Here is an 18,817-nt window from a genome sequence, read left to right as displayed (position 1 = left end):
GATGATGATGATGATGATGATGATGACAAGGAAGGGGGTGATGATGATCTTTTGTTATAAAAAAAACACATTATTGCGTAAATCTTGTGTGATTGAGTCATATCTGAGCAAAGTGGTTTAGCACTTGAATAAAAATACTCCCACGTAGGTCATCAGTAGTCGTATCACAATCTGTGTAGTTTTAAAATAGGCCAATGACAAGGATTGGAATTTTTCACAATAACCATATTGCAAGGTACTACAAGGTAACTCCTGATGGCATTGCCAATCCTCAAACTAAGTTCCTGCTTATCAACAATCATGATACCGCACTGAGTGTACAATGTATGAGTCACTATCTAAAGGTGCAGGTGACCCACAAAGAGGAAGGAAACATTCTGTATGCAGCTGTGTTAGATTTGGCGATCAAGGGAAAATCCATGATGACACATGCACACTTGCAGTTCTTTTTTTTCAGGAAAAAGGATGTAATCTGTTGGTGATTTTGTTAAACGATTAATAAGACCGCTTACTCAGGTTACATTCTCAAGTTCACTCTGCTTGTTATATGATAACAAAATTAAACATGTGGTGTCACAAGAGAGTCTGTTTTTATGTCTCAGTACTAGACATATATAGTTACCATTGTAGCCTCTCTGTGCAGGTTATTCCAAGATCATGTTGTTGCTGAAGCAGGCAAACACACTCCACACACTCACTCATTTAACAGCTAATGTAGAAATATGAAGAGTCATATAACAAAGTGCAAGCAGAAGCTGACAATAACAAGGAGATACTTCATGCTCAAATTTACAAATGTACATTAACAACAGTTTTGCTTAACTTGGGTATCAATTCATGTGTGTAACAGCAGGCGGATTGTGTGATGGTTCTGTATTCAATTGCATTATTGTGAGATGCATGACATGGTTAAAGACACAAGTTAAATACTTTACCCACAAGGAAATATAGACATTTCTACCTGGCAAACATTTGACTTAGCAGAAAAGGCCCCGGTGTTACTGATAACACTGATAATAGCATACAAGTTCCAGTATGCAATGACAATCGTTTTTTCCTGGAAGGAATTTTAGAATTGTAATTGTAGGTAACACGTGGGTGCCAATAATTCCTGGTACTGCGCAAGCGGGCTTCAAGTCACAATGGCAAAGTGGAACAATGACAGAGCCATTGTTTTGGTCATAATGGAACACCTTTGCTTTCTCCTACGTGATTGAGACAAGTAGTTTAATACAGTATAGCCTATTTCCATAAATGTGAATGTTAATTGTAGGCTATATATAAAAACTACAGGCCACAATGTATTATTAGCTTTGATTTGCAGTTTATGAAACACTAACACTCTCACTTGTACACTAATGGGAACTGACACATCCTCTTTGTTTTGGTTTTTACCCCACTGCTGTAGTTATGTGTCAAATCCCAATGATTTTCAGAAAAGGTTTTTTTATTCTCCTATTCGAAATGATTACAGGGTGCACTCATAACGTTTTATTTTCTCCAAAGACATCATTATTATTAGAACCAAACCTGTAGGCCGACATATGATATTGAAAGTGCTTGAGTACAGTGAAGAGATGTCCATTTCAGTGTAATTTATCAACAATAGCATTGGATCACTTTCAACAGGGGTTCCAACACTTTCAAGCTTGCAATCCCGAAAATAAGGGTGCCATAGACTGGGGACCCCCACTGCCCCACTGTTAAGGCATATAATGTAAAGCACACAGCCACTCACTCGTCCTAATAGGTCTATCCAAACACTGACGACAAAACGCAAAAAAAATACAACAGCCTAAAACCAATAAAAGTATTTTATAAAGTAATTTACTGTTAAAGACAATCCTAAGCAGAATACATTTTTCATGTAGGCCTATAGACTTTGAACTGAGTGGACATATAAAACTTGTTTAAAAAAAACACAGAGGTGTGTTCATTATCTTACCTTATCTGTAAACATCAGCAGACACATAGGCTACATTGTTGTTGTCATGTGAAAACTTACATGTTAGTTATTTTTTACATGTTGATTAGGCCTATATTTTCATTTTGGCTACAATCCGATACATTAGGCTACAACATAATGGGCCTATGGCTATCTCGCATTAGGAATTTGTAGTCACATCAAAATGACTTAATAATGTGGGTTTTATTGCAAATTTTACCAGTTTTTTGAGTCTTGTGTATTTCTTTTTTTTTTTTTTTTTTTTTTTTACAATATCTGGTTAAAAATATAATTTCATTTAATTGACATTATTATTAGTTTTTGGGAAGTGTTCTTCCGACCCCCCCCCCCCCCCCCCCCCACCCCCTTTTTTTTGTGTCTTGTGTATTTATTTTTTTACAATATCTGGTTAGAAATATAATTTTAATTTAATTGACATTATTATTAGCTTTTGGCTTCTTGCTCCAACATTTGAATGTCTTATCACCATGGAAACGCGGCAGGTCTTTGACACCGGAAGTAGTTGGGAGGCCGTGAGTTACACTACCGGATGGAAATATTGTGCATGAAGTAAATTCAGATTGCAAATTCATTTGGTAGGAACTTCTCGGCCAACATAACCTTGTACAATGTCCCGAGGCTCGAGTGCAGGGTTTGATCGACACATCACCATCTTTTCTCCAGAAGGAAGACTCTATCAAGTCGGTCAGTGTTCACAACAGATCAAACAAAAGCCGGCTCGGAGGCTAACTTGTTTGCTATCTAGCTAAATGCTCTGTCATGGTTTGCGTAGCTGGGCTTCTATGTGATAAATTACACTCACCTAAAACGAAAGAAGAATCATAAGTAAAAATGCAAGTTGTGAGTGTGCTGTCCTGGTGTTAATTTTCCTGTTTATACTTTACTGAAGCTTCAATTCATCCAAATATAGCGACTCAAAGTGGCTAGCTAGTTAGCACAGTTAGCTTCGCAGATAAGCAAGCTGATTCATTGATTATGTAAACTTGTTATTCGGTCAAATATGACAGTGTTGTGAAGTTAGTTTACTGTTTCTTTAGCTGAAATTATCTTTACCATCCTAGTAAGTCACCTCGTTACAGGAATATGTGTTTATTTCACCTGGTTAGACTTAAAGGGACAATTCACGGTGAATAACAATGTAAACATGTCTGTGTTAAAGTTGAACTGAACATGGACAGACCAATTTGTTATCTGATAAACAAAATGCAAGAAACGACCCCAGAAGTTAAACACGTCTAGTTAAATGTATTATTTAAATAAACCCCTACAAGTGGCTTTGATTTGGGATCAACATTTCTTGTCCTTGTCTTTCTTGTTTTGCAGAATATGCTTTCAAGGCCATTAACCAAGGTGGACTAACATCTGTAGCAGTCAGGGGGAAGGACTGTGCTGTTGTTGTCACACAGAAAAAAGTACCGGTGAGTTGGCATCATGAGCCCTTTTTTTACACATAGATTCCTCTACTGTATGATAACAAATCTCCACTTTTACACTGAACCACACAGTGTCTTAATATTGGTGTACCCTTGGGTTATTTCACAGTGCAGCAAAGGAAAAGGGCCGTTACTTGTTAACATAAACCCTTTTCACACATACGGAAATCTCCTGAAAAACTCCGGAGGTTTCCAGGAGGAGCTCCATGTGTGAACGCAACAGCCAAATTTTTTACTCCGATATTACCCGGAGTTTATCCGGCCAGACCCCTAGTATTTTTTCCGCAGATAATCCGGAGGAGCTGATGTCTGAACGCGGCCGAATGCACTCCGGAGATTTTTAATTTAAGCCAATGAAAAGAGAATGACGTTTATATACAGTGACCGGCTAAAGTGTCTGCACGCGACTTCTACGATCTCTGTGCACGTAATTAAACTGCTGCTTTATGTTTTCTGTTCGTCAGTCTGTTGTTCTCCTCTCTTTTGTGGATGTTGTCATTCCATTGGATTACACATAACATTGATATAAAGGCAAATATTCTCTTTATAACGTCGTGTAGCGGACTCTGTTGCTTCGGCCGCTACTTCCGTGTTGTTTATTTACGTCACGTCTTACCTTGGGAAATCCCCCGCGTGCCAGTTTACAGTGCAAGCTTCACTTACAAACATCCGATGTTCTTCCATCCTGTTGGCATCATTGTTAAAAATGTCCTTTTCATTTAGCCAGTTTAATGTGATGTATTTAGACCCCTGTAATGTCTACCCTTCAATATTTAATGTCCGGAGGCGTGATGGTGGGATCAAGTCATTCCACCTCTGTGCCAGCATTAGATGTAGGAACAGAGGCATTACAGGGACGAGATATGAGCCATCAGGGAAGAACAGTGCTGTGTGTGTGCGCATATCTGAGTGTGGTTATGTGGAGTCCCCACTGTGTCTTTTCGAGATGCATCAATTTTTGGCAACCGGAATCATCCAATTTTCCGCCTGTTTGTCCGTGATCAGTGACTGCCTGGTCCTCACAAATATATAAATGACTCTACGCTGATTTCAGATTAACACACATGAGCCGCACATTTCATGCACACAGTGATAAAGACACGTATGCAACAACTACCCACACACACTAGCTAACCTTTTGGGCAGTGTGGATGTGAGGTGTCCATCAGCAGAGGAGAAAAGTATTGATCTCCCTCTTTATATGCATAACACGTGCTGTTTGTAGGCCATCCTCATCATCTACGTTTTTGTTTCTGCAGAGAGAGGATCCGTGATCAATCAATCAATAAGCGCACAGTGTCGGCTGTATGTTCCCTCCATCTCCTGTTTACTGTTACAGACATACACACACTGGGCTGAAAAGCACTCTTAATACATCCCTTTTGTAAATGCACAAGTTATTTTCTAGACCTCTTCTGTCAAATGTAAGCTTTTGACATTGTTTAGGAAATGGAGCTTTTTGTACCCGATGTAATTTAGTAACTTTACATTAGATTTGATCATTTTGATACGCCATATTATGAACATCAAGCTTGTTTTTAACGCAATTCAGTTTCTGTACAAAACAAGTTATGTTTTAAGGTGATTTAATGAACATACTGCTGATAAATTAAGTCAGCAGTTCAAAAGAAACAGAATAAGGGAGGGGCAGGCTGGTCTGTGTATGAAGAGAGGGAGAGATGTGTTTGTGAGCACAAAGTCAGCTGGTCATGTAACCTGGTGCAAAGATTTTTTTAAATAAATCGTTTATTAACAGTCAGTGTTTTATCATGAACTTGAAATTGTATTTTTATATTTTTTAACTGTCAATTAAAGTCCTTTAAAGAAAGAAAATGTGAATCGGCAGGTCAGACTTTAAAAGAAATAAAAGAATCAGAATCGTCCAAAAATGTGCAATGGGTGCATCTCCAGTTTGTTTACACGTTTTGCTTCTGCAGCAGCGTAATGTGACGTCACACACTCGGACATCAATAATGTTGTGGAATCAATATGAAAATACAAAGGCCTTGGGATGGTGGAGAATTGTTACACAGCTGTTACAGAATCATAATCTGGAAAGGGCTACAGACACTGTTCACCTCTGTTAGCTCTCTAATACTACATACACTGCTGGCTCAGAGGTGGAATGACTTTGTCCCACCATTCCGGCCTTGTGACTTACACAGACGGTGAGGCGTAACAGAGGCCTCACAGTCTTGACTTGAACAGGCTGTGTAAGGGAGCTACTGTGATCTTCATCCTGCACTTATAAGACTTGTTCCTGGCAGCAGCCATGCTGACTGTCAGATATATTTAAATTATTTACATGAGTAATACGTCTGTATTTATTTTAACTTTACTTGGCTCATTCACAATTTGGAATTGACTTTCTCAGAAAAAGGTATCAAACTCACCATAGTGTCTTTCTACTTCTCTATATAATGGGAAATTTGTCACAGTTGAGAGGTTTACTTGTGTTTTAAAAAAAGTAATGTTCTTTAAGAGTCACAAGTAATGTTTTAGTTTGGAGTTGTTAACTTGAACTATCCAGCAGTGAAAAGACAAAAAAGAGAAACTGTTCAAGGAGCGAAGGGGTTGAATATTTGTGTGAACGTTGGATTTGATTTGATTCGATCCATATGGAACGTGTAAATGAGAATTGTCAGGTTTATCTTTTGCTACATTGATTCATCCCTTAGTTTTCTATTAAACCTTCTCCTCTCTCGAAACAGGACAAGCTTTTGGATTCCGCCACAGTGACCCACCTTTTCAGAATAACAGATAATATTGGATGCGTAATGTCTGGGATGACAGGTAAGGGGAAGACTTTTCAATATGAATGATAACTAGTATACTGTTTGATAAGAGCAATGAATTAAGCACATACTGTTAGCATAGTCTTTTATTGTCATTGTCTGATTTGATAAAAAATAGTCCAGGGATTTTTCTGTTTATTATTTAAGAAAATACAATTTCCAGGTTGCAGTTTTTCCATTTGTTTATTTTATTTTTCGTCTTTGTGCATTCAACAAAATGTCCCTTCCTTCTGTCCCTTTCCCGAGGATTGCTTTTTTATAAACGTTCCACTTTCCTCTAAACTATGTTGGCCTCTGTTAGCAGGACCCTCAGTGGTTTTTCAGTACTTGGAAACAAAAATAAGGGGAAAAAAAGGTTCTTGAATAGAAAAATACCAAGTATTTTCTGTGAATATTTAGAAAAAGTTGAAAGGGTTGGGTGTTAATGATCACCTCTGTTCTCTGTAGCTTACTGTTCCTCTACCCTAACAACTGTTAATTTTACCAAGCGAGCCGCTTTCTGTCTTTTCTTTCAAACATTTCACTTCATCTTATCAATATGGCTGCTTTACAGTTAAATTGATGCTTTGGATAAAATCTGTCACTTTTCCCTCCTTCTCACTGTCTGTGTCTGATGTCTTCCAGCTGACAGCCGGTCCCAAGTCCAGCGAGCTCGCTACGAGGCAGCCAACTGGCAGTACAAGTACGGTTATGAGATCCCAGTGGATATGCTGTGTAAGAGAATGGCTGACATCTCGCAAGTGTACACGCAGAACGCTGAGATGAGACCACTGGGCTGCTGTGAGTGTATTTCTTCATTTACTGTCGAGTTTGATGGTTAAATCATGTCTGTACAGTTTAAAGCACTGTTTCCAAATGTGTCTCTCATTGCTACTCTGTTGCTTGCAGGTATGATCGTGATCGGCGTAGACGAGGAGTTGGGACCCCAGGTGTACAAATGCGACCCAGCAGGCTACTACTGTGGCTTTAAGGCCACTGCTGCTGGAGTGAAACAGACAGAAGCCACCAGCTTCCTGGAGAAGAAAGTAAAAAAGAAACTGGACTGGACTTTTGAACAAACTATTGAGGTACAAATGAAATCTCTTTACAGGCAGGGAACTCAGGTGGAGGAACATGAAAGTAAAAGTAACCATACAGGTGGTTTCCAGCTGTATGGTTTATTATTTTATTACCATAATTATGATGTCCCGTAAATTATCCGTGTAATAGAGAAACAAATACGATAAACACCCTCTAAACTTCCTTTCAGACGGCGATCTCTTGTCTGTCAACTGTTCTCTCCATTGACTTCAAGCCCTCTGAACTGGAGGTGGGCGTGGTCACAACACAGGAGCCCAAGTTCAGGTAAGAGAACATCTGCAGTCCTAAATGTGACTCTGATCTTCGATTCTTAGGCATAACACGATTCATCAATAGGGCATTTCTGCTTGCAACCAGTGTCATGTTTTAATAGATTTTAAGAGAGACTGTTCTGTCAAATACAAATAGGCCTCTATATATGTTTACCTTGAAGACATAACATGTCAGTTCATGGAACTGAAGCTGATTTTTCTCTCATAAACTGGGGTTAGGCTGCAACAGCAAATACATTTCATCATCATTTGATCTGCATATTTTCTTGCTTTATCACTGAAGCATTTTGTCTATAAATGTCTCAAACTGTCCAAATACCTGTCAGTTTCCCAAGAAATATATTGAAATATATTCAATGTTCTTCAGCTTCTTTTATTGAACCAACAGTCTGAATGTTCAGTTCCTTTCCTTTGAATGATGATGAATTTTTTTTGAATTAATCAATACAAACTATATTTTATATTAAACACAGGTTACTGTGGGCCATTGACAAAACAAGAAAGTTGCAGAGTCTCTGTCCGTCTGTCATTCATTGTGCAGAAATGTCATCCCGTCTTTCTTATTCTGTCCACATTGATATTCCAAAAAATCCAGTAAAAGACTGAATGAAAAACACATTACATCCATAAAGATCCATCGATTGATTCAAAAATTCAGCTGTTCATGCACTATGACCTTTTAGCAGACACCTCATTTGACCAATCAGGACCTTCTGTTCACTAGAGCTTGAGTAGATACGGGACTTTCTTTCTCTACCCTCCGTCGCTGCAGCACACATGATGTAGATGTGCGGGTTGAAGAAATAGATAGCAAAAACGTCTGTAGTCTAAATTCAAGTAACAAATATAACGTTAACGGAAACCAAATTTAATGGAAGTTAAATGTTTCGTTAATCACTATTCTAAGAAACATCCAGGTTAGAAATGAATGAAGTAATGAATGTTGATAATTAATGTTTAACATATTAACGGACTTGTGCCCAGCTCTCAAAGTATGAAATAATCCAATTTGAGAAGCTGGAAGCAGCTCATGCGGAGGATTTTTTTTACTTGTAAAAAAACCTAATTTATTATTTTCAGTCAGTATGAAAAAATGTACGTCGATGACTCTTTATTTAGGGTTCCCTTGTATTTGATGTATCTTTTGGATACAGTACTCATGAGCCCTGTCTGCTTTCTCCAGGATTCTGGCAGAGACTGAAGTGGACACCCACCTGATGGCCCTGGCAGAGCGAGACTGAGCGAGCAGAGCCCTGTCACCTGATGGATGGTTAGAGCATGATGGGATATGCAGTTCCCAGAAGGAGACTGATGTTATCTTTGTTTGCTGTACATTTACCCCCACTGTTTCATTCAACAATAAAAAAAAAAAAGTTTTTGGAGTAAAATAACCCCTTGTGTTTATATCTGTTTTCTTTTTATTGTGAAGTTTGTTTTTGTGAAGCGGTTCGAACATATTTAAATGACATGAAGATGCATAGAAGCCTTTGCATGCGAGCCCTGTTCTGTCAGCTGTGTTTTCATTTGTTGGTTGAATTTAGCAGCAGAAAGAAACGTTTCTGGGAACACAAGCGAGTGCAGAGTTCTTCCTCTGAGCTTCCTGTTGTGGCTCAGAGTACTCTACAATCACACGACACAGAGGTGCTGTGGAGAGGTAGTTTTTACTACACAGTGATGTAGACCAGATTTGACCTCGTTCTCTTAACATTTTGGCACATTGAGAATGTCAGAAATAGACGACTTCAACCCACCGGAAACATCCTACTACATGATGAGTTTCTCTTAGCAAAAGGGGAAACTTGACCCCCTGTGTGTGTGTGTGTGTGTGTGTGTGTGTGTGTGTGTGTGTGTGTGTGTGTGTGTGTGTGTGTGTGTGTGTGTGTGTGTGTGTGTGTGTGTGTGTGTGTGTGTGTGTGTGTGTGTGTGTGTGTGTGTGTGTGTGTGTGTGTGTGTGTGTGTGTGTGTGTGTGTGTGTGTGTGTGTGTGTGTGTGTGTGTGTGTGTGTGTGTGTGTGTGTGTGTTGACAATTCTCTTCAATGACCCTGTTTAGTTCCACCATAACAAAGACTTCATCATCACCACATGATCTGAAATAATGTGCCGTCATCAGCTACTCACTCTTCAGTTTATTTAAGACCATTTCCCATCCGTCCTGTTGAATCACTCATATTCCTTTCCTTCTCTTTTGCGTCTTTTTGCAGATGTTACAGACTCAGAAATCCAGCTATAATATTCTTCTTCATCTTAAATGCAGAAATGGTCTTCTGAGGACTATCTGCTCGGATGAATGTTTAAAACCTCGGCCTCTGTAACCTCCACTATCATTAAGAAGTAACAGCTTTGTCCTTAGAAAATTCCCCCTGCAGTCCTGTACAGGTAAACAACCCTGTTAATGTTTACCGCCCCATGGAGGATTATAGGGAGACACAGTGATACAATCTGTTATTAAAGCTTATCGTGCAGGGACATTTTCCTGATTACAGATTGGTAATCAGAGCATGGTGTGTTGAGTATTTCAGGGGATTCCTTCTCACCAGTGCTGGAGTTACAATCTGATCCGTGCAAAATGTATTTATGAAGCACATTGAAAAAAAAAAAACAAATGACCAAAGAGCTGTACAATCATAATGCGGATAAAATTAACTAAGTTAAAGGAACTAATATAAAGGAAGGGCTGTAAAAGAATTCTGTTTGAAGATGGTTCAGGTGTGCAGGCCAGATCCAAAAGCAGATTATATGAAGTACACATTTAAGTATAATTTTTTGTTAATTTCATTTTCTTATCCTCAAATACATTCATCGTGACGCCTTGCGTCACTTGTTACTATGACTTGATATGTTTTGTTTAAAATGAAACGGCAAACTATGTGTACATCACACTATCGACCGCAGAAAAACCTTTATGGATACATGAATGTTTTTGGGTTTGATAAAACATAACAATGAATTTCTGTATTTGTGATATAATATATCATACAAGAATGCCCCGTGTCTTAGGTTTCCATCTTCTAAATTTTTTTATATTTGTTGCTTTCTCTTAATGATTCAATTTAAATATTTGTTTTATTTTGAAACTCTGCTCAAGTTTGGACTCTTACTTTGAAAAAGTCATCATTGTGAATGTGTGACTTTGGTATTTCTCATTATTTCACAGTTTTTTTTAAAGCTAAATGAGTTGATTTAATGGAGTGAACAATAAGTCACATAACCAGATTGTGAAAATAATCATTACTGTCCAATTATGAAGAAGTTAACAATTAGCTCACACTCAACCAAAATGTTTTAAATGCATGAGTAATACTCTTCTATTCTATTATTAAGTTAAAAGACACATGTTGATGTATAACAGCATTTAAAGACATTTTCTGCTTTAACTTCAGTGCATCATACTACATGATTCAGAGTATTACACAGTGCATTATGATCAATAGTTCTTCCAGCACCACAGCTGGAGTGCTGCTCAGTTTCCTTGTCACTGTGACACAGACTAATCTCTTTCTGCTTCAGTTTCCCGTATTAAGACATTTCCTCCCTCCACTTCTTTGGTGTTTCCAGTGAATACTACTTCCTTGTTGCTTTTGAGCATTCGGACCAGAGCAGGGTGGAATATTTAAGTACAATATGTTCCTCTTAAGTTAAGGGACTTTCAGCACGGTGACTCAGAGACCCTGTGACCTCGCCCCAACAAGGAAATCCCAGACTGTTCCAAGAGGCAGAGTGTCATTTCTTTTTTGTCTGCGTTTCTTTCACAAGTCTGACTGATGACTCAGTCTCGTCACTCTGTTAGCGAGAGATGATCTACAACGTGGAAAGGCCGTGAAACAGTCATCAAGTAGAAGAAACATGGCCCTCTGGCTGAATAAAGAAACAGTCAAGTGTTTATATTCAATAAACTTATTTTTTATTCTCAAACATTGTGTGTTAATAGTGTTTAAAATTCACACATTTGTACAGGTAAAAAAAAATAATATCTCTGTATTTACAATATTTTACAACAGTCACATATATTTACACATCTTTATCAATTTGTCAGCACTTTACAGAACATGGAGGTCGTTGTCTCGCTGTATTATGGTTTCAGATCGTCTCATGATCTGGACTGGACTTGACCATGGTTTACGCCGTCTTCATTCATGTCTGTGAGATCCCAGGACCAGCTCTTTGGACCTGGACCTGGACCTGGGCCTGGACGGGGGACGTGGACTGATGTGTCCCTCGTTGCGGGGCTGATTCTGGGCAACCCTGTAGCAGCTTGAGTGTGGTTCACACCACCAGACGGGGGACAGTTCGGTTTATTTTCCAAACTTTATGTCGTCGTACAGCTGTGGGAAATAACATAAACAAGGTTAGGGACCAAAACTAGAAAGTTGTTTTTAAAAAAAAAAAAAAAAAACCTTAAGATGATATCACTATAACATGTTTATCTGAAATACTGACCTCATCTTCCGACCCGTCCACGTCCTCCATATCACTCTCGTCTGAATCACTCTCAGGCAGCGCCCTCAGTTCTTGGGCCGTCCTCTCGTACAGCTGGCAGCGGATCTCTTCGTTATGGCGCCCGTAGGTGAGGTGGTATGGCGTGAAGCCGCCATAGTTAAAGCAGTTTACATCAGCACCGAGTTCAAGGAGGCGACGGACAAGTGTGGGGTTCTGGAGATCCACGGCTAGATGGAGTGACGTCCGTCCACTGCACTGTTCCTACAGGAAAACACCCACAGGAATAATGTTAGATTCCTCCTGCACTTTTCATCTCCAAGGATCCTCTTTCAAATCATTGAGTTTATAACAGGTTTCATTTGGAGTTCATTTGACACCTACCTGTGCATTGATGTCTGCACCAAGCTGAACAAGAGTTTCAACCAATGAGATGTAGCCGTTAATGGACGCCAAGTGGAGACAGTTCTGTCCTGTAGAGAGAAATCAGGAGAGGCTCAGTTAAAAAACCACATCAAAGAACAGCTTCAGTGAAACAGGATTTTGTGGGAGTCTTTTTAGAGAAGCTATTTTATACAAATGCTTACCATTATAGTTGGGGAAGGACAGGATGGAGGAAAGGTGGCGTTGGCAGTTCTGGGTGATGACGCCAAAGCAGGAGAGAGAGCCCTTCTTGCAGGCGATGTGGAGAGCTGTGTTCCCACTGTCGTCTGACAACCGCGGGTCACAGCCGGCCTTCAGGAGCTTCTCCACCAGCTGAGGCTGCTCTGTGATTACTGCCAGGTGGAGCGCAGTCTGAGGAGGAACAAATGTACAAAATGTTTAATTATAATTTGGACTTTACAGTTAAATTGGATGAATAATGAGCTTTAAATTGAATAATGAGCTTTAAATTGTGTTTGAGTTTTACCTGTCTCTGGTGGTTCTGCACATTGAGGAAGGAGTGATTCTGGGACAGTTTGATCATCTGAAAGGTATGGTCTGTGGCTTCATGAATGATGGCCAAGTGTAGAAGTCTGTGGGATGGAAAAAAAAAAAGAGAGAGAGATTTGTTAAAATTGTGTTTAAAAAAAAAAAAACTACGCAGAGGAAATGGTTCCAACCAAATAAAAAAGAACAAAGCCTCAGCAGTCGAGCGTTTCGCAAGAATGGAGTTTTGTCGGGTTATTTCCACCAGTTGTGGCTTGACACATCTGATGCTTTATCAGTTCCTGGCAGTGGGCCAGGGACTTTCCTGAACTCGCAGAGCGGACTTTAGCACCGCCCAGACTGCGCGCTCAGCCAAAGTACACACACACGCACGCATTTGGTGCGCGCTGTGCTGCACACACACTCAAACAAACTTTAAAAGGCCTTTTGTTTTCATGCTACTTTCGACAATCTCATGTTTTTTTTGGTGGTTTTTTTTGCATTTCAAAATATAAATATTTTCAATGTGTTGATTTGTCGTTTAGTTGCTGCGCTCTGGTGCAAAACCTTTCTGCATTTTTCGCCGACGCATTAAATCTGCAAACGCCAAATTGCATAAATGTACAAAAATCGAACTTACGTGTCACCATCTTCAGTCACTGCAGTCCTCCAAGGCTCGTATTCCTGTGTGAGCTCCTCGCTCGGTTTCACGCTCATGTCCTCAAACTCGTTCACCAACTCGTCCTCCTTCAAGGATTCCAGGCCGGAATCAAAACGGTCATCGTGGCAAGGCAACATTTTCCCGTGTTTGGGCTCCATGTTGTCGAAGTTATAATCCATTTGGTTGTGGTGAGAAACTCTTTGCACGTCCATGTTGACTTTGCGACTGTCACAAGACACAGTTCTGTCTCTATCCAAGGGTCAGGGCTGTCTAGTGCAGTGAAGGGAGGCGCGCTGGGTTTTGTGCGCTCGGCTGGGCGGGGCCTTAGTGGGGAATTCCACTTGACTTGAATAAGCATAGGGAAATCACACAGGGCTGTGCTTTTGTTAGAAACCCCCCATCCTCAACACAGTCAGAAAGAAAACTGGTAGTTTCCTATTAGACACCTATTTTCACCTGTGATGTATTACAGGGGTCATGACTTTATTTCTTTCAATGAATGAGACTGTATGGGCATGAATGAGAGGGAGACAGTCCCTACCAGGCTCTTCAAGAATTCCCTTCTGCAGGGGGAAATTATGTCTCTCAAGTCGCTAACCAAAGACACTTTACATATTTTCCATTTATTTCCCACTTTAAGTCTGACAGGGGCCCAAACCTCAACTCACTCAAAAAGAGAAATCCAGTTTATAAACTGATGTCCAGAATTTAAACTGAACTATGGAGCATATAGCTCACACCTACACTATGACAACCACATTGTCTAATCTTATAACAGTTTTTTTATTTGTGTCATAACCACAAAATAGATCCAAAATAATTTTATATGTCTGCCTCAACTGAATATCAGATACATTCACCTACACATGTAAACGTTACACACATTATGATATACATTTTATTTCACTAAAATGTTGTGTTGGTCTGGTTTATTCGGTTTATTAAGGGTTTTTAAAAAAGCATTATTTTACTGACTAACGACAAGAGGCTTGGGTAAAAACATATAGACATGAATGCACACTCTGCTAGTGTGAGTGTTTTTTAAAATTTTATAGTCACATGTTTTTCATTGGTTTTTCATGTAGGCCTGCGTATGAGTTTGCCACATCTGTTCCTTTATTATGGCAAATAAATTCAAGGAAAAGATCTTGCTGTTGTAGGCTGATGATTAAAAATAGTGAATGAATGATGCATGCTTGAAAACAGTGATGTATTGTGAAAACACATCAAATTAACGTGCAACATATCAGGGGTTTATGCAGAAAGGAAAATATCAGCATTGCTACACTACAAAAGTGAACGCCTGCAGTGCACAGCGTGCTGAAGAGGGGAAACATTCTAAAGTTTCCTGCTGGAGACTCCCTTGTGAAACCAACATGCTCCACAGTATGATCTGTGCTTACCTGTCCAGTATTGCACATGCTGTGAACACCCCAGGAGGTTACATTTTTTTTATTTCATTCCAGAAAGTTGTACAGAAAATGCAAACTGTCAGCATGACTTCCTGTAGGGATGTTTTCCTTGTCTGTGTTGTGACTTTGCTTGTGATATTTTTCCTTCTTCTTTTTTTTCTTTTTAAGTATTTCTGTCTTTTTTTTTTTTCAGGAAATTCCTCTCTGTTACACAACATGGTGGTTTATGTGCGTGATACAGCTACCTGTCTCTGCTTCTCTGACATCTGAGATAAAATTCCCAGGATGACTTTGTTTACATTGTGAAAGGTAGGCTTGGCCAAAACATAGCAACAGTATCCAAGTGCAGTGATGCCTTCATACCTCTACGGGGCGATACTCCGTGGACATTACACTATTCAAACTGAACACACACTGGGAAGGGCTGTGATATCACAAAAATGCAGTGTCTTGTATCACTGGTTGTCTGTGAGTGTGCGTCATATCAAACAAATGTCCCCACTGAAGGCACATGGCATGCCCTCTTGAGTTCCACACGTTTTAATCTCTGCTTACAAATGAGCCATCTGAGGACAAACTGTTCTTGCAGCCATGTGTTTTTTCTGCTGTTGCTTAGATTGCATGTTTTTGTGTTTATAGTCAGCTATTCAGCCATATGGGAAATACTGGAACTTCCACTTAACGTCAAGATTTTTTTTAAGCTGTGCTCTTGCTCTTGTCTTGTCTCTACTTGCCTTTCATTTACCACTGGTTGCTATTGACAACAACCGCTGAGAAAGCATTGACGCCAGTTTATTGTCAAGTGCATCACATTGCCCTCTGGCTGTGCTTCTGGTAAGGCACCTATTATCTGAGTCAGCAGAGCACCTAAGGGGGCATCACACCCTTTCACTGTGAAGTCATGAAACTCTCTCATTTTCTCGATTGACCAAATTACATCAGACACACTAAGCATTCAAAAAAAAAGTAGGCCTATGTCACACTGGGAAGATGGTTGATAGTTAATACCCAAGTTGGGACTAATGCAGTCTGATGCAGCAGCTCTGCAGATTATCGTTGATTCAACTCAACATCTTCCATCACTGTCGAGACTGCAGTTTAGCTGCCGTTAAAATGGGTGTTAAGTGAAAATATAAACAGCACTGAATGCTATTAATAACACAAACAAAATGTCTTTAGCACCTCACCTTTTTAAAATTGGAATTGTTTTATATAGGAGGCACTGTGGATCAGAGTGGGGTAGTTTACCAATCTGAATGTTGCATGTTCGATTCCTGGCTCCTGCAGCCAACATATTAAATTGTCCTTGGGTCTTAAGGGCACCATTTTAGTGTATGGTGAATGGACTCGACCTTGTATAGAACTTTTCTTGTCTCATGACTTAAAGTGCTTTTTACAATGCAAGTCACAATTACCCATTCACATTGCCAGGGACACATCAACCAGCAGGAAGTGGGGATTGAACCTCTGACCTTTAGGTTGGGGGACGACCAGCTCTACCACTGAGCCGGTAGAAAAGTAAAGTAACTTTACGTGTATGCCTATAAGTCATGACTGAATAACACCTGGTTAAAGAAAACAAAACAAACCAGAACTACCATTAGCCTACCAAATGTATTGTAGATAAAAATTATATTGTGTAAATCAGAATGCAAAATCATAATGCTTAATTAAAGGAAAGTATTTAACAGTAATATAGTCATGTCAGCACAGGGTTAAACTGTCAGTTTACTAGTAGCCTACTGAAATCACAGCAAGGCTAATTATATGAAACCAAAAGGTGTCATTGGCAGAAATCCATTACTATTTGCAATTAAGGGAGCAGTTTGATCTTTTTGGACCTATTTGTGTGGCTTTCCTTCAGAGAGTTAGATAAAAAGATAAAAACTGCCTTTCATATAGTCATTGGAGAGCTAGAACTGGTAGCTTAGCTTAGCATAAGAACAGAAAACACAGTGACAGCACTGTCAAAATAAAGTTTGAATGCGTGGACTAAAATAACATTTCATTCATTAGTTTTATTTAATTTTTACACATAAAAATTTGATAATTAGGGGTGCCGGTAGTGTAGTGGTCAGTGTGCGCGCCCCATAGATAGTGGGGTAGTCTTCAATGCAGGCAGCCTGAGCTTGAATATTGTCTATAGCTCCTTTCCCACTCATTCCCGATTCTCTCTCTCCCCAAATGTCTGTCTCTATCCCTCTGACTCTGTCCTATTTTTACAATGAAGGCACAAAAAGCCCCAGAATAAACCTTAAAAAAGGAATGAGATTACTTAATAGCTAACATTAGGGGTGTAGGCAGGCATGTAGCTTGAAGAGAGATAGTTTAGTCTGCCTGCTTCCAGTAAACCTAGCTAAGATAATTACATCCTGGATCTCCATAATAAGCTTTTAGACAAGCCTGTATAGGCCTATACTTGTATCAGTGAGTGTCAATCAAAATAGCAGTTTTAGGGAAAACATGTGCTTGGCTTTATGTATTTTTTTATTTGCAGAGGGCTATAGCTAGCTGTTTTTGCCTGCTTCCAGTCTCTAAGCTAACAGCCTTCTAGCTCTGGCTACATAGTTAGCTTACAGAGATGTGCACAGCTAGGCTACTTTAATCATTGTCTTAAAAGTAATTTAATATGCACTTGATTTTTTCCATATCAAATAGAAACAGCCTTGAAGGTAATTTATAAAAAGGAGTAGTGCTAAAGCTAATGTTTTACAGTGTATTAATAAACAGAGCTTTACTGGAAAATGATGTCACGTTTATGTCAGTAGCTTAGTCACTGATATGCTCCTAGCTGGCTTTAATGCATAGCATGTCATTCATGAAAACTTTCCTTCTTTTCAGAAGGAAACCATCAATGTTACAGTCATCCTCGTCACAGTCATCCTGAACCAGTCCATTCTTGTGTGGGCTTGATGACAAAGCATTTCTACACCCAAAGGTTTAAACAAACTGCGCCCACTTTTTGTTTTAACAATGGGTGGTTGGTTTAAAAAAAAAAAAGGGGGTAGGCTTAGGTGGTGGACATAATGCTTAGTGTTTAATGAAGGAGTCAGTCAAGTTATTTTTGTATTAGTAGCTTGTGACTCATTTTATGACATAATTGACATACCCGTCGTATTACATTTTTTGTGATTTTTACAGAAACACCAATGGTAAAACAAGAATGAAGATAATCGTGTGTTTGACCATTTTTCTCATGACATAATCCAATGATGTAATATTACGAGTAACGAGAGAAAAGTACATGGAAAGCCATTCATTGTGTGTGTTTCCAATGACTAATGAATGAACTGTTCAACTAGAACACAGTTTTCTCCTTCAGAGCCATCATGAGACTTAAGGCATGAAAAGATGTTCTCAAAAATTGTGATTTTTTTTTTGCTTCTGAAAGTGACTGAAGACATCTGAGACACAAAAGGAAACTTTCAAACAGAGGTGAAAATCTGAGATCCTCCTGTTGGTTGCCTCAGTTTCGTGCTGAATGTGCAAATGCGTATCATGTCTGGGAAGCGTGGGAGTTTTATTGGCAAGGGGTAATACCTTTTTCTTTCTCTGCAGGCATTCCCACGGTGTTATACAAAAAAAGAAAAACACATGCACATACATTACCACACAGGGATTAATTGTATGTGACAAGATCTGCTGTCCTACTGCCCTACTGCCACAAGGCATCTCACAGAAATACAATAATATCACTAACAGGTTCAGAGGTGATGGTCTCTTGTGTCATGATTTGGTATTATTTAGTTTTGTATTTTCAGTGTTTAGTGTTTCTTTATGTTCTAGTGTGTTTTTTTCATTCTTGAGTTCTGTGTGTCTTCAGTGTTTCATGTATTTATTTTGTAGTTGTCCTCA

General features: G+C 39.3%; 2 protein-coding genes across 2 annotated transcripts; one reads left to right on the top strand and one right to left on the bottom strand.

Moving 5' to 3' along the window:
- The first annotated feature begins 2,470 nt into the window (after nt 1–2,470).
- Nucleotides 2,471–8,937, top strand: LOC109983646 (proteasome subunit alpha type-6). Its single transcript, XM_020633441.2, has 7 exons — nt 2,471–2,650; nt 3,290–3,384; nt 6,111–6,192; nt 6,819–6,974; nt 7,083–7,261; nt 7,444–7,538; nt 8,730–8,937. Exons 1-7 carry the CDS (start codon nt 2,575–2,577, stop codon nt 8,785–8,787), a joined length of 741 nt encoding a protein of 246 aa, XP_020489097.1. The 5' UTR covers nt 2,471–2,574; the 3' UTR covers nt 8,788–8,937.
- A 2,487-nt stretch (nt 8,938–11,424) lies between these two features.
- LOC109983659 (NF-kappa-B inhibitor alpha) lies at nt 11,425–13,836 on the bottom strand. Its single transcript, XM_020633464.3, has 6 exons — nt 13,530–13,836; nt 12,891–12,996; nt 12,568–12,775; nt 12,365–12,453; nt 11,984–12,244; nt 11,425–11,868 (listed from the first exon to the last, which is right to left on the bottom strand). The coding sequence occupies exons 1-6, from the start codon at nt 13,760–13,762 to the stop codon at nt 11,839–11,841; spliced, it is 927 nt and encodes a 308-aa protein (XP_020489120.1). The 5' UTR covers nt 13,763–13,836; the 3' UTR covers nt 11,425–11,838.
- Between the last annotated feature and the right edge of the window lie 4,981 nt (nt 13,837–18,817).

Source organism: Labrus bergylta, chromosome 15 (assembly GCF_963930695.1).
Source record: "Labrus bergylta chromosome 15, fLabBer1.1, whole genome shotgun sequence".
Classification (NCBI taxonomy): Eukaryota; Metazoa; Chordata; class Actinopteri; order Labriformes; family Labridae; genus Labrus; species Labrus bergylta.
The sequence above is the reverse complement of the archived record's forward strand: the minus strand, read 5'-3'. Positions and strand labels throughout refer to the sequence as shown.

What these genes read in the sequence shown, in the direction of transcription:
- LOC109983646 (XM_020633441.2), top strand. Translation starts at nt 2,575, where the DNA reads ATGTCCCGAGGCTCGAGTGCAGGGTTTGATCGACACATCACCATCTTT. An exon ending in AGGAAGACTCTATCAAGTCG is followed by an intron (nt 2,651 to 3,289) that starts GTCAGTGTTCAC and finishes CTTGTTTTGCAG; the next exon opens with AATATGCTTTCAAGGCCATT. An exon ending in CGTAATGTCTGGGATGACAG is followed by an intron (nt 6,193 to 6,818) that starts GTAAGGGGAAGA and finishes GATGTCTTCCAG; the next exon opens with CTGACAGCCGGTCCCAAGTC.
- LOC109983659 (XM_020633464.3), bottom strand. Translation starts at nt 13,762, where the DNA reads ATGGACGTGCAAAGAGTTTCTCACCACAACCAAATGGATTATAACTTC. An exon ending in GTGACTGAAGATGGTGACAC is followed by an intron (nt 12,997 to 13,529) that starts GTAAGTTCGATT and finishes TCCATCCCACAG; the next exon opens with ACTTCTACACTTGGCCATCA. An exon ending in GTGCAGACATCAATGCACAG is followed by an intron (nt 12,245 to 12,364) that starts GTAGGTGTCAAA and finishes GTTTTCCTGTAG; the next exon opens with GAACAGTGCAGTGGACGGAC.